A 14544-nucleotide genomic window follows, 5' to 3' on the forward strand; every position below is an offset into this window, starting at 1 on the left:
ATCTTGCTTGTGTCACACCGTGAAAGAATGTCACAGGATTGTGTTGGTTTGTTTGTTTTTCGAATTTCGCGTAATGCGACACGAGGGCTATCGGCGCTAGCCGTTCCTAATTTAGTAGTGTAAGACAAGCGGGAAGGCAGCTAGTCATCACTATCTACCGCCAACTCATGTGCTACTCTTTTACAAAGGAATAGTGGGATTGACCGTCACCTTATTAAGGCCTCCCAGGCTGAAGGGCTAGTACGTTTGCCTTTACGGCGATTCGGATCCTCCACCCTCAGAGTACGAATCGTATGCTCTAAACACCTGGTAAACAAATTAATCCTCCCACGGAGCGTGCGATTGTTTATGCGCATGTGCTTACTACTCAACTTGTAGCTGTACCAGCTAGATAAAAATAAAGTTGACTACGTATATTTTATAGATCTAGCTACGATATAACTTATGAATTTATTTTTATATATATCTGACTCAAAGGTTTTATATTGGATAAAACAATTTTATCGTAGAAGTCGGTGCTGAAAACGTGTAGACAAACACTATCACTCCCATAGTCTGGCACGGCTTTCCTCTAATGCTCCGGACTGAAAAACAAAAACGGTAAGTTGTATAACTTACCTTCGCCTTTTTTTTATGAAAATGTAATTTTCACGATAAATTTTTGAAACACTATAACGTTATTAGCTATGAATGTCCGTATACAATATATAAAGATGTATATCCATGTTAAGGGTACACTTATATGATAACGAAATCTATTTAACTGAGCGTCTACTAGAAATTGAGTGTTTAAAAATGTGACACAAACTCAGTTTGTTCAAGGTAATAGGTAAAGTTGTTTTGACATCGGTTTAAAAAAATAACGAGAACTTATATCAACCTCTATAAATTGTAACGGGTTTTTTAAGTACATAGAAAAAATAAATAAAACTGGTAAAACTGTTTCCAGATAAATACAACTCACTCTTTGTTAACATGTTTCCTCGTTTAGTTACTAAAGCAACTCTCTACATGAGTACTTGATATCACAGCAGGTGTTTACACAGAAAGTATATAAAGTGTTCCACATACATAAATTACCACAAACTCAGCGTAAATGCATTGTGCAAACTCCATCACGATCTGTTTTGTATTTTAACCTGAGCTAACACATAGAATTTTACTTTAAGCAATGTGTGAAGTGGATACTCAAAACAAAACCTTACAACAACAAACTTGAAGATTAAACGCAACATCGTTCCAGTTTTCATACATTTCTCAAGTTTCAACGCACATATGATACTAAATACAATTTCAGAGTGAAAGATCTTGTTGTAATTTTCATATGTGTTGTTGAAGTGTGAGTTTCATGTTACACAAAATGTGTGTTAAAAATAGTATTCCGTAATAATTGTGAGACATTTCTTCTGAGGGTCGCGGGTTCGAATTCCCTCAACCCTAATTATGCTCGCCCTTTCATCTGTCTGGGCGTTATAAATTGTAGATCAATCCCACTATTCTTTGGTAAAATAGTAGCCCAAGAGTTGCCAGTGGGTGATGATGAAGTAACTGCCTTCCCTCTTGTCTAACACTGCTAAATTAGAGACGACTAGCGCAGATAGCCCTCGCGCAACTTTGCGTTAAGTACAAAACAAAGAAATAAATATTCTGTGTTACCATATTTCGTGATACAACAATATCATGACAAGAAATATTTAATACTTTCTTTAATTAATTTATACTTATAATGAACTAAACTTTGTTAATAAATTGCTTTTTTCAATCGGCGTCACTGCAGAATTATATAGAATTATATAGCTTTGAGCGAAACTGAAAAATGTACACCTTTAGTTCAACAAAGACCATAAGTTTCTGATATTTTATTTAATCATGACAATTTCTGCAAAATTTCACACAGTTACAGTTTCAGTGACTTTAGAAGCCAAATTAAAAAACAAGTAATTCTTTTCTACTCTGTTATTACAATACAATCCGTGATTATTACAATTTAAAAGTCATAACAACACACTCTTTAAGCCAAAACTCGCGACTACTCAGACTATATACTTTTTCATCTTTTTATAATAAAAACGTGTAAAAACTGATAAAAACTTATCAGTATATATATATGTTCGCAGCAAAAATCTACACACTACTATATATTATGTGATACTACTATACTCTACTAAAGAAACGCAAAAGACTCAAAAGGTTTAAGTAACGTGACACCAATTTACAACAATTGATCTACACAACTGTTAGGTAATTAAATATGCCAAAATTATTGCTTCTAAAATAACGTACTTGAATATTTGCACTATCTAAAACAAACAATACTCTCCTATTAAACTTAAACTGAATACTCATGCATTCCTAACGATAAGCCTCTCTTCAAGAAAATATTTACAGTATATTTTTATTTTATATACAAAAACCATTCTCAGTTCATGCACTTTGTTTACTCACACAGTCGGAACCAACATTTGCAATTCCATTGATGGCTATAATGTTGAACTAGTTGGTACAATGCTCACCTCATGATCCTTGCACTGTCGTTTTATACCTCTGAATGTATGCAAATGGATGATGGTCTATGTGAATCATGAACTCTTTTCTCTAGAGCAGTGGTTCTTAACCTTGTTGGAGGTACCGAACCCCGGAAGTTTTGTACTTGCATTCACTGAACCCTTCATAATTGCAAAAATAAAATATGATTTTTTTCAAATTCAAAACATAAATAGATATTTTATTAGTGCACAAAATGAACCATGCATCAGTTGCACACAATATCACTGTGTTCAAAGAACAAAACCAACAAAACATGAATTTCACACAAAAACAAAAACATAACTCAATGACTAGTTACTGCAAATCAATGTGACTTTTGCTGTTGCCTTTCAGAGAGAAGTTCAGAAACGTGCGGCTTCACCTTGGCAAGTGCCACTCTCATATCATTTTCGCAACAAAGTCTGTTCCTTTTCTTCGTTTTTATGTCTACCATCCTCGAAAAGATTGCTCTCAAAGATACGTTGTAACAAACGGAATGAGTATCTCAAGGGCTTTCTTAGCAATAAAATGGTACGCAAGTATTTGGTGACATCAAAACGTTGAGAGCGTTGTTGTTCTAAAAAGTTTCTGTTGAACCTGGCTCTGCTGAAGTTCAATGATTTCGTCGAGGTATTCATCATTGACATCCGCTATCGCAACACTAAACGTGAATGGCTGTCTCACCCATGCTGGATATGACTCTCTGGTGGGGAAGTATCCGTCGAGAGACTTTGCGAGCTCATCTAAGTGCATGGCAATTGCTTAATTGCTTGTTTCAGTTCCCCGGGTACAGAAATGTCTCTGATTTCAGACACATCTTTGATCTTACTTACACAGTCGTCCAGCAGGGGAAAGTTTGCGAAGTTATCATTCTCTGTTTGTCGTTTCCATAACGGTAGCTTTTTTTGAAAAGTCTTCAGGTTTTCTTTCGCTTCGATGATGTTGACTTCACTGCCCTGCATCTGTTGATTGACTGATTGAGAACATTGAAGATATCGGCCATGTTCACCAAAATGAGAATGAACTCAGATTTTTTCGAAGCAATCTGCATGACAATGTTGGTGCTCTCGCAAAAACAGGGCTAATACCACACGCATGGCAAAAACACGATTCAGCACTTTTCCCCGGGATAACCACCAATCGTTAGAATGGTACAGAAGTACCTCGAATACAGAGCCCATTTCATTACACAGCTCTTTGAAGATGCGGTGCTTCAGGGTACTATTTCGCACAAAGTTCACACATTTCACTGCAATTTTCAATACTTTTGCCAGTTTTGAAGGCAAGGTTTTCGATGCCAACGCATGTCTGTACAGAATACAGTGCGTTACAATGATGTGTTGTCCATCGGCTTTCACCAGCGCACTAAAACCAGAGTTTCGTCCCAGCATGACTGGAGCTCCGTCCGAACAAACTGCAGAAACCATATCCCACGAAAGATCGTTGTCTTTGAAGAAGTCATCCACAAGTTTCTTCACGTTGGCTGCCTTAGTTGTTGTTGTAAGAGGCTTACAAAATAAAAAATCTTCATATCTCGTCGTTCTTCACATAGCGCACGAATACAACAAGCTGGCTTAGATTGGAAACGTCGGTCGTCTCGTCAAGTTGAAGGCTGAATTTTGCTGGGCTTAAAATTATATCTGCAACTACTTGAGCCAAGATGTCATCGTTCATGTCATCTATTCTGCTGCTGATGGTGTCATTTGAAATACGAATTTGGGATAACTTATTTTCAGCAGCTTTTCCAAGCATGATATTGGCCATCTTCAACGCAGCTGGTTTTACGAGTGCTTCACCAATGGTGTGTGGTTTGCCCTGCTTTACGATCAAGTACGTAACTTCGTACGACGCGGTGAGGATCGGTTTGTCGATGGATACAAAGCCAAGAACAGGAAAAATAGCCTTTTCATCGAACCTAGCTCTATTTACCTCGAATTCAGCAAGCGTTGTGTTCTTGTATTTCCCATCTCCATGCAGCTTTAGGGAGTGTTATCTTAGTTTTGCTGGTGCTAGACTAGAATTGCTCAACTTGGCATTGCAAATCATGCATTGAGGACGTTGACTCCCATCTTGTTCCGTTATACACGTGAATCCATATTGTATGTATTCGTCCGACCACTTTCCGTTTTTGTTCGACATAGTTAGTATGAAGTGATTGAAAGATTAGAGAAAAAAAATTACCCACGATTACTACAGTCACAAGTCGAATGCTAAGCGCACAAAGTTCCCTGCAGCACAAATATTAAGGCCAAATGATGTGACGTAATCAGCCGCAGCCAATGATGGCTAAGTGGAGCATAACGTCACGAATCATACGAGTGGGGTAAACGGAATGGACACACACACAGTGTGTGTGCCTTGACCTCCGCCGAACCCCTAAGACTGACTCACAGAACCCCTGGGGTTCGATTGAACCTAGGTTAAGAACCACTGCAGTCTAGAGGTAGTTCTGAAATTTCTGGATGACAAATATGATGGCCAGATACTCTTGCACGACCACAGAGTAAGTAGTTTTTCACATTACTCAAACAGTTTTTCTACTTACGTAAATTACCTGAAAGAGTCCATCTTCAGATTCTTGTAGAGTACTGGTCCAATTTCAATATCTTAAGCATCGAATTAAATGATGAATGGTTTGTTGAAGTTTGTAGAACACTTCTAGGAGGGCTTCTGCTACTCTCTCTGTTTTCGACAATGATATGTCTTCTTGGTAACATGTTACATAGTTAATTATTGTCAGAATGTACTAGTTCCCTTGTCAAATACATGAGTTCAATCAAGTTCATACTCACTCTGCTGAATGGATATTCTATAAGAGACATCTCACCCAGTAATCTAAATATTATTCTTTAAGAGATGTCACATGACACGCAAAATATCTCGAAACCTTCTGGCCAATGGAAGTTGCTGGCGATTCTTTACGCTATCTTCTTTGTTCCTAGATGTTCCACCACAATCAATTCGTGAGCCAGTTTCATCACTCAAGGTCTCCCACGAAGTATGGAGTTGCACCTTTATTCTTTCTGAGGGAAATTTACTCACAATTCCACCAATCAGTAAACACAGATGTACCTTACCACTCATATGCCCATTAGATGCTAAACTAGTTCTCAGAAATGCACCCAATGTCTCAAAGGACGTTTTATTTCTTCTCTTCAACATAGTCTTCACGTATTGGCATGTTGGTGGTTTCTTCTCAATGTTTGTCATATGCTCTGATCCTTAGTTACACTGTTGATCTATTTACTAACTTTAGCCGACAAGCAACCATGTACTGTTTATCATGGTGAAAGCATGGCGATTCTAACAAGTTTTCTCAATTTTATTAGCAGAAGTATCCATGGTGATAATCAATTATTTCTTGTTTCTTGTCAGGAATGTCTACGTAGATACCTCCAACTGCTTTATGTTGACTTCTGTGGCTGCTTATTGGTGACAAACGTTCACTCATTTGCAATATGCTCCTTTCATAAAAAACATAAAATTTCTTTTCGCTTTTGTGTACTAATATCTTGACATCTTTGGTGACATCTTACTTCTTCACAGCCTGATTATTCTTGGACTTGCTAGTTATACTCCCTCCATGGTTTGTTTGCAAACTTTCTTCCTTAGCCTTCATGTACTGTTTTGTTTTGTTTCTTGTCAGGAATGTTTACGTAAACAGCTCCAACTGCTTTATGTTGATTTCTATGGCTGCTTGTTGGGTACATATTTGAAATGTGCCCCTTTGTATAACGAGCATAGAATCTTTTCTCTCTTTTCTGTACTAATATCTTGTCACATTTGGCGATATCCTTCTTTTTCTGAGCTTGGTTATTCTTGGACTTGCTAGTTATCCTCCCTCTGTAGTCTTTTATGTACTATTCTGCTATTTCGCTCACGTCTTAAGGTGCTCTCTCCTTTAGGAACAGTGATATGTTTGTTGAACACATGATCATTAACTGCTCACGCATTAGCAAATCTGTCAGTATTTCAAAACTATTTTCACACTCCTTCTTGTCAATCCATGTTGTGAAGTAATTTTGTAGCCATGCCTCAGACTGAAATGTAGTTTCTCCAACGTAAGGTGTGACTTCTATGAATTTCCATTGAAAACTTTCCATAATACGTTTATAACATTTTAGGAATGCCACATTTAGCTTGTCATAGTTCAAGGGATCTTTTGGTGTCATTCTTACATAGGTCTTTCGTTGTGAAAAGTGGACTGAAACAGATTACGCAGTTGTCTTTGCCCCAGTTTTGACATTGGGCAAATCTTTTATATCTCTCTACGAAGTATTTCATATTGTCTTTCTGTTCATTGACCCTAACTGCATTGTTATTTATGTGTTCTTTCTCTTTCTATCGGGTGGACTTTGTAATATCAGTTTGTATTCTCTCTAATTGAATATTACCAGTGGCACAGTGGTAAGATTTATAATACTAGCAACTGGTATTTCACACAAGTGGTGGGGAAAGCACATATATACTATTGTGTAGTTTTGTGCTTAACTTCAAACAAACGAATCTAATTTCAGTCTCTATTTATTTTCATGTATTTCGATATATTTATATTATTATTTTCTGCCTTTCTCCTGTGTTGAAACTCATTTCTCTCTTGTCTCAGTTTAACAAAATCTTATAGATTATTATCTTTGAAACCACGTCACTGAACTCTATCTAATTATTAAATTCAGTTGACATAGTTGGATAGTGTGGTGGGCAACATTTCCACTATCATTACTAGTTGTTTTAAATTAGTTTGCTATGCATTGTTGGAAGTAAATTTCAACGACAAATGTACATCATGTTCTCCACTTGTTTTACAATAATACGGTGAAAACAAGTTAAACATATATATATGAAGGTTCGTTATACACTTAACTACTAAAGTTGAATCCAGAGCTTCTTCTAATTCTTTTATCGTCCAGGTCCACACAGGCTGGTTTAGTTACTTTACAACTAAATAGACAAGACGAATTATTCTTGCCTACTCTCTTATTTCAATACAATCTATGTTGAATATCACTATACACTCTTTACGATTAGACAGTTAATATCTATCTCTATTTCTATAGTACTTTAGAACTATATACAAACAACTAGAAGTTATATGTAGCAACAATAATCGATTAAAGGAACGAGAAATGTTTAGAAGGTTCGAGTAACACGAAATGAATTTGCAACAATTTAACTACACTACAAATCCCTCAAAAATCACTTACGTAAGTAAACATGCCATATCTATCGCTTCTAAATATAACTTATTTTAACTTCCCACTACGTAAACAAAATAAGACTCTAGTATTAAACTTCAAATGAACACTTGTATATATCTAACAGAAGATAACAGACCTTTAGATTTTATAGTATATTTAGGTGGCTACCCGGGATTATTCTACAAAATTACAAGTTTGTATAAGTCACGGTGACAAACCATAACGTAACCCATTGATCACATATATTGTGGTTCACTTTTATAAATATTTCTCCTAATACTCCCTTTTACCACCAGGTTCATTTGTTTGTTTTTTTCACGGATAGAAATTCTGACCTCAGTGTAAATTACATTATGGATGAAAAATTATGCACTCATTTCTTAACCAATGCGCATAGAGATACAGATAATGCTCGACCATCTTAACCAATGCGCATAGAGATACAGATAATGCTCGACCATCTTAACCAATGCGCATAGAGATACAGATAATGCTCGAGCAGAGCTCATTTTGGAATAAACTTATTGTATATACTTTTTGGAAATTTGGTTTCATTGACGGAATCTAATTACTTTAAACTTCATATAACTCTATATCAAAACACATTGTGTTTTAATTCAAATTTGATTAATCTCATAGAGATAGTTCTCTTGGGATTTAACGTATAAATATATACTGGTAAACAGACAATAGAAAGATAAAGTTAACAAATTCTGCTTAAATATTTACAGTCTCCACTTAAATGAAGCATCTTTTTTTTTTATTTTATATCTTATGATTTCCTTTTTCGGAACTACAGATAATAAAATACTTTATATATGTTTTATTCTCTGTACATTCCATTTATGAGATAGGTCGGTGAATTAACTACAATGTAAATATTAGAACATATTCTACTCTTGTAATATATAGTAGTACGTGCATTTCGTGACATTAGATGGCGAGTTCAAATTTATAAATCTGAAGGCTTTGAACTGTTATTTGAAAACTCTAGCGAAATTATGCTCTCTCGAATGCAGAGAACCAAAGGACCTGAAAAATATAGAGTTAAAGTAGGTGTTCCAATTACCTTTTTGTGGGTGTGGGTGTATTTTGTAGTTATAGTTTATAGAAATATATTATTATATTTGCTTTCAACAGAGTTAAACAACATTGTTCATTAAAGTTTTCAACCTGATTTGTCTAAATATTTTTAGTATACAAACGTTTCAGTTACCACAATTTATCTAAGATCAGTTGTCCAGTATTTCCCAGGTTATTTTTATTTAGATTTACTGTTGTTTCAAAACTCGAGAATGAAATGGGAGTGTTGGGTATTTAAACTTGGCTTAAGTAACACCAGGACGAAATTCGTAAAGGAACTACATTAAGATATGGTATATATCTAAAAATTAAATAAAGGTGTTACACTCTATGAGTCCTACATTGGATGTACTGGTTAATTTAAAAACAACTTTTTGAATATAGGTGGTGTTTCATTACCAACACGAAATTTTGGACATTAACCAAAATCTTTTGCATCTTTAGACTCTTTACAGGTCTCTGTTGAATGAGAACGTGAATAGTCCAGCTATTAGAAATTTTCCAATGGAAACACACCACTAATATTCAATCAATAGAAAATCTTTCAAAACATCTACTAAGAGCCTAAAACTAGAGCTCGAGGAAACCTTTGGAACGCGACATTATATATATATATAGGAGGTATTACAAAAACAGCAAATACATTACAACTTAGATAGGTCAACGAGCGAAAGGTTGAAAAATATCCATGTCTTCTTGAAACTGAAGGGAATAAAAGAATCTCACACTTTCACGATCTGAAGATTTGGTAGCAGAAACCTGACAAAAAAAGAAGCAGTTCAACCACTGTCTTTTTTTTATTCTGAGTTAATTAGTGTTTTTCAATTCTCTTACAATTTGTGTTTACTGATACAGAATATTTAATAGATAGATAAGGATTCAACGCTTTATACCAATTTATTAATAGTTTTCAGGTATGAATAGGTTATTGGAATTGTTTTAATTTTATTAAGGTATAGAATATGGTGTTAAAAGGAAAATTTCTGCTACTCATTAACAAGTTATGATTCTGTTAACATCCTTTAGGCTATTCTTCACTTTACTGGAATACAAGCTCTCCATTCCATTTAAAGCTGACGAAGTTTCTTTATTGTGGATGACAAATTTGAAAAATAAATAAGGTAAAGACAACCATTACAGTATCGTTGTTTCAAAAACTTTCAAATTATTAATAGATTTCCGATACTGATGGTTAAAAACATTTATAATCATATTGGACAGTCCAGTAACTTGCATCAGCTCAGTGCTTCTCTGTGACAGCGGAAATCTTTGAATTTAAAATGTTAAAATCAGGGGTTCGATTTCCCTTCCTGGTCATAATAAATAGACCAATTCGGCTTTGGTATAAGAACGTTTAGAAAAGAAAGGGATATTGCACTAATAATATCATTTTTCTGAAAATACAAACTCAACTTAGTACTAATTAAATGTTTTATCCAAAAAACACATACAACAGAGAGTTATTGCTCTAAATGAAGAAGATTGCTCCAACAAATGAGTATTGTATTAATTATAAAATATACATATGAGAGTTGTGATTAGTGTAGACTAGAAATGTATATCGTGCTCAGTAGAACATTTATAATAGAGAGTAAAACCAATTACTATACGATTAAATAATTAAATCCGGGTTTATTTCGCCAGATAGATTACTATCATATAAAGGAATAAAGATGTCTTACTTTTCAACGGAATCTCTTCCTTCTTCATCATGTGAACGAAGCTTGAAATTGTCAAGACCTTATAGAGCTTGCGACAACTTGAAACTGAAGGTTTTACAGGTAATATAAAAACAAGTTCCTTTTCTCCAATCTTACCTTATGTGAATTTCATTATTGTTTTTGTTTGCTTACAATACTGGGTTTAATATTTGATACTTATCATACCTAATGTTATATAATAACGTTATTCATTCTTCTTTCCTATTCAATCGTTGACTAACATTGTGTAACGAATTGTTCATTTATCACTCAAAATAAGAACTAGTCAAGGCGACTACTTTTGAATAGTAAATCAGGTAGTCAAGCGGTGCCAAAAAAGACTCTCCAAGTAGTCGCTACAATCGATGACTACCTAATATGACCATTAAATATTAGTCATTTGTACTATTGTGTAGTCGGGAAATAGTCAGGTGATGGTGGCAGGGATACCTTTCAAGTAGTAAATTTAACTGCTCTATGATAGGCGTTATGACTTTCGTTAGGTAGTCATTCTGACCAATGTTGACCACCTGACAATAGATTCATTGCCTACCTGCAAACCACTACAGAGTAGTCATGACATAGTCAGTGGGACTCTATTCGTCCAAGGAGCGGTTGTCATAATGACTATCCATTAACAATGGACTGTTGCCATTATGACTATCCAACGACCATGGAAGATAGGTCATGTTGACCCGGTCAGGACCACCTCTGCAACAATGTCACTGTTAGGCAAAGAGACCATCTTCAGTCAGTTGTGGTTAGCAGAACCATCACAGAACAGTCAACCCCGCTATCATCTGATGATTCAAACGAAGTCCCAGTAACCTGCCACTATCCTGAAAAATATAAAATGCATTTTAGCAGCACCATTTTTATTCCAAACTGAACACAAGTGTACATCAATATACATGTACCAAATGAAAATTCAAAATGCAGCAACAATTTGAAAATAAACAACTGAACTTTACACTTGATTTTTGAAAATTCGCCCTGGATCAACTACACATGACAAGTTACTATTACCAGATCTAATATAACTTTATGGCTTTGAACACTGTCCTCTTCCTTTACCTTTGGACGTTTTGATAGATTTCCCGCTGCTATATTTTTTGACATTCAAGAGATCAAGCAACTGAAGAACACATCTGTCTGCATCTTTTTCAGATTTGGTAATTTTCCTGGACTCATCATAGAGCTTCAGAACAACTCTTTCAAAATTGAAAGTTTTCTTGAGTTTTGTTGGAAATGTAAAGTTGAAGATATAAAAACATACATAGTGAATGCTTCCACAAAATCTTCAGTGACACAAATATCAAAGCCATCAACATATAGCTTGAATTCCTGATCACAAAACTGAGAAACTGAAATACATTGAATGTATATACCACTCTCAGCAAGTTCCCTAACATCAGTAACCACCATGATACTTTCACTTTCTTTTAGAAGAAAAGGGATACCAAGAATGGCAATACTAGATGTAACATCAGGCATGTGTGAGGACTGTTTCATAAGAAATGCAAGCAATGGATTATTTGCTGGTGATATGTTTCTGCCCTGCAGGTGAGAATTTACTGAGTTCTTATAGTGAGAGAGAAAGTTGGACACTCCTTTTTCTGCATCATTTCCTAGTCGCTTAAATTCATTCAATAGCTGTGCTGATGATGCCACAAGGAAGGATAATGCTCTATAAGTTCATTGACAGGAGTGTTGTCAATGACAAGTTTCCTACGATCATGCAGAGTTTTGTCCATAAGCAAGTCCACTTTACAAAGATCACCCTTTTTTCTGCAATGCAGATGAATTTTCATCCATTCCTTGTGTTTTTCGGTGGAAGTTTCATCCACCCACTGGCTTTTTACACAAGTATTGCTTTAATCCATATAGACTCTGTTCTGTATAGTCTTTTTCTTTCTCTCTTGGACTATAGGCAATGATGAATCCTTCCGCTTTCTATTATTCTGGAATTTCTGACGAAGCCTCATCCTCCACAGCTCCTGCAATTAAAATCGACAGAATTAGTTCTATTGAGAATGAATAACAAACCTGCCCTGGAATAACTATAATTATTTTAAACAGTATTTCTTTTAAACCACTTTTGGCATTTTTCAGATTTAATCTGAGAAACTGAAAGTCATACACATACTGGTTAATAACTCAGTTGTACGAGTTCATCTTGACAATGTATTCTCTTTAGCGTCAAATTAGTTGAGTTTCATTAGTTGAGTTATGTTACATCGTATACAAACAAAACAAATATGTCAAAGTATCAAAATAGTATTTTCCACAGCCCCTCCTTATGTACTTGTGTGTATCTTAAAAAATACAACTTCCCACAAAATTTTCACTTGTTTCTTCACTAATATTATGCAACACAAAAAATGCCATTTATTTTGTAACTAATGAATATATTTCTTGCAAAATACATTTACACCGTTACAAGTGGTGATATAGTCATTTCTGTTATGCACTTTAGGACGAATTTTATTGTGCTCATGAAGTCATGTGTATAGATAAAAGAATATATTTGTGATGAAAATATATTTCACAACAAACATAACATAATGCACATGTGGATAGTACTTACACGAACACCTTGAGGTGTTAGATTTGGCAGCCATAATAGAACAGGACTAATTTTAAAACATTACTTGCAGTTTTGTAAGTAATTTTTTGTCATTTTCATGCAGCTGCAGAATTGTTTCAACTTAGGTTCTTCACTTGCCTGTGACAACCATCTTCTTATTACCATCAACTGCCTCATCACTGTCAGAGTTTTTGTACCACTGTTCCATAAAGTATTCGGCACATTCACCACCAGCTTCATTATCATGTATACTGGTAGTAGCAAACCATCCATGCTTTTTATTTATGTGTCTTTTCAAACATCTGATGCTTTTGAATGGTCTTTCACATCCATTAACCCCACATGGGACAACAAATCCAGGCTCATGCTTATGAACCAAAGAAAAATGTGAAAGAAGCTTGCTAAAATGCCTAACCTTATAATTACATTTAATGCAAGAGAAAATATTGAAAACTTCTGACTCTTCTGCCATGTTTAACTCCAAAGTTTACCAAACTTCACAGTGTTTATTAATAAATATCATGAAAGACATGCATCCAAATGTCACGGGTTTTCATAATGGAACGTAAAATGTATAATTTATTTAACTAAATTTAATGATAAATTTCAACAATAACAACCAGCAAATGTCGGTCGCCCGCGAACCGACGGTGTATTCTCGGACTTGCCCTCAATCTAGCGAATAAAAACGTGCTTCAAAATGCAAATTCTTGCCACAATCCCCCCCCCCCGTGGGTGGCCAAAAACATTCATTGGCCAGACCTCAACCTAACTAACATATTCACCAAATTTGACAGAAATCCGAAAGGACTTGTGGACTGTAGAGGGAACACAAGGAACTCTCTGCAGACGCATATGCATGCTGATGCGTGATCCATAGTATCCCCCGATTTTCGTAAGGGTATACAATTTTCATTATATTATTTTAACTACACAACTCGGCTGCTCATGATTCGATGCAATATCCCCCGGATCCTACATTTCTCTCACCGATATGGATGTGGTATGGATTATGGGAGGGACTCAAAGTCTGAGACAATTCCTGGGAGCAAAGAAGGGAGAGAGGTTGGGGAATATTTTGCAGGATCACAGGCCTTCTATTCATAGTGTACGGCCTGGCACTGGCTCATATCTCGCACCATTCGATTTCAAAGTATAGAGTTTAACATTTAAATACATTTTGTACCTAAAGAGATTTTTAGATAGTTTGTAATATTAAATTAAAGAAACACACATTAAACACAATATATGTTTCACTTTTTCGCTGTTTTCAAATGATTTGTCTTGCCGCCCCTATTTGTAACTCCATTGTTGGCTGTGTCAGTGGATCCCGCCATGATACACACGTTGCATAAAGTGTGTACGCTTTAGCATTTGTGGCTCTGCTGATTTATTAAAAATAAGGATTTATTATTTACGTATTATTGTATGTCATCTTTCATTATCAAAG

The 14544-nt window shown here is 35.3% G+C and overlaps 1 protein-coding gene across 2 annotated transcripts in view; it reads left to right on the forward strand.

The window, feature by feature from the left end:
• Window positions 1-392: 392 nt before the first annotated feature.
• LOC143238085 (tyrosine aminotransferase-like) overlaps window positions 393-14544 on the forward strand; it is a 46181-nt gene continuing 32029 nt past the window's right edge. Inside the window, exons 1-2 of one of the 2 annotated variants that reach the window (XM_076478022.1) lie at window positions 393-600; window positions 10456-10588. In XM_076478022.1, the coding sequence (XP_076334137.1) occupies window positions 575-600; window positions 10456-10588 (159 nt within the window). In that variant the 5' untranslated portion in view covers window positions 393-574. Of the gene's footprint in view, window positions 601-10451; window positions 10589-14544 lie in introns of both variants that reach the window. The other variant, XM_076478023.1, reaches the window with a different exon arrangement.

This window comes from Tachypleus tridentatus, chromosome 13 (assembly GCF_004210375.1).
Source record: "Tachypleus tridentatus isolate NWPU-2018 chromosome 13, ASM421037v1, whole genome shotgun sequence".
NCBI classification, from domain to species: Eukaryota; Metazoa; Arthropoda; class Merostomata; order Xiphosura; family Limulidae; genus Tachypleus; species Tachypleus tridentatus.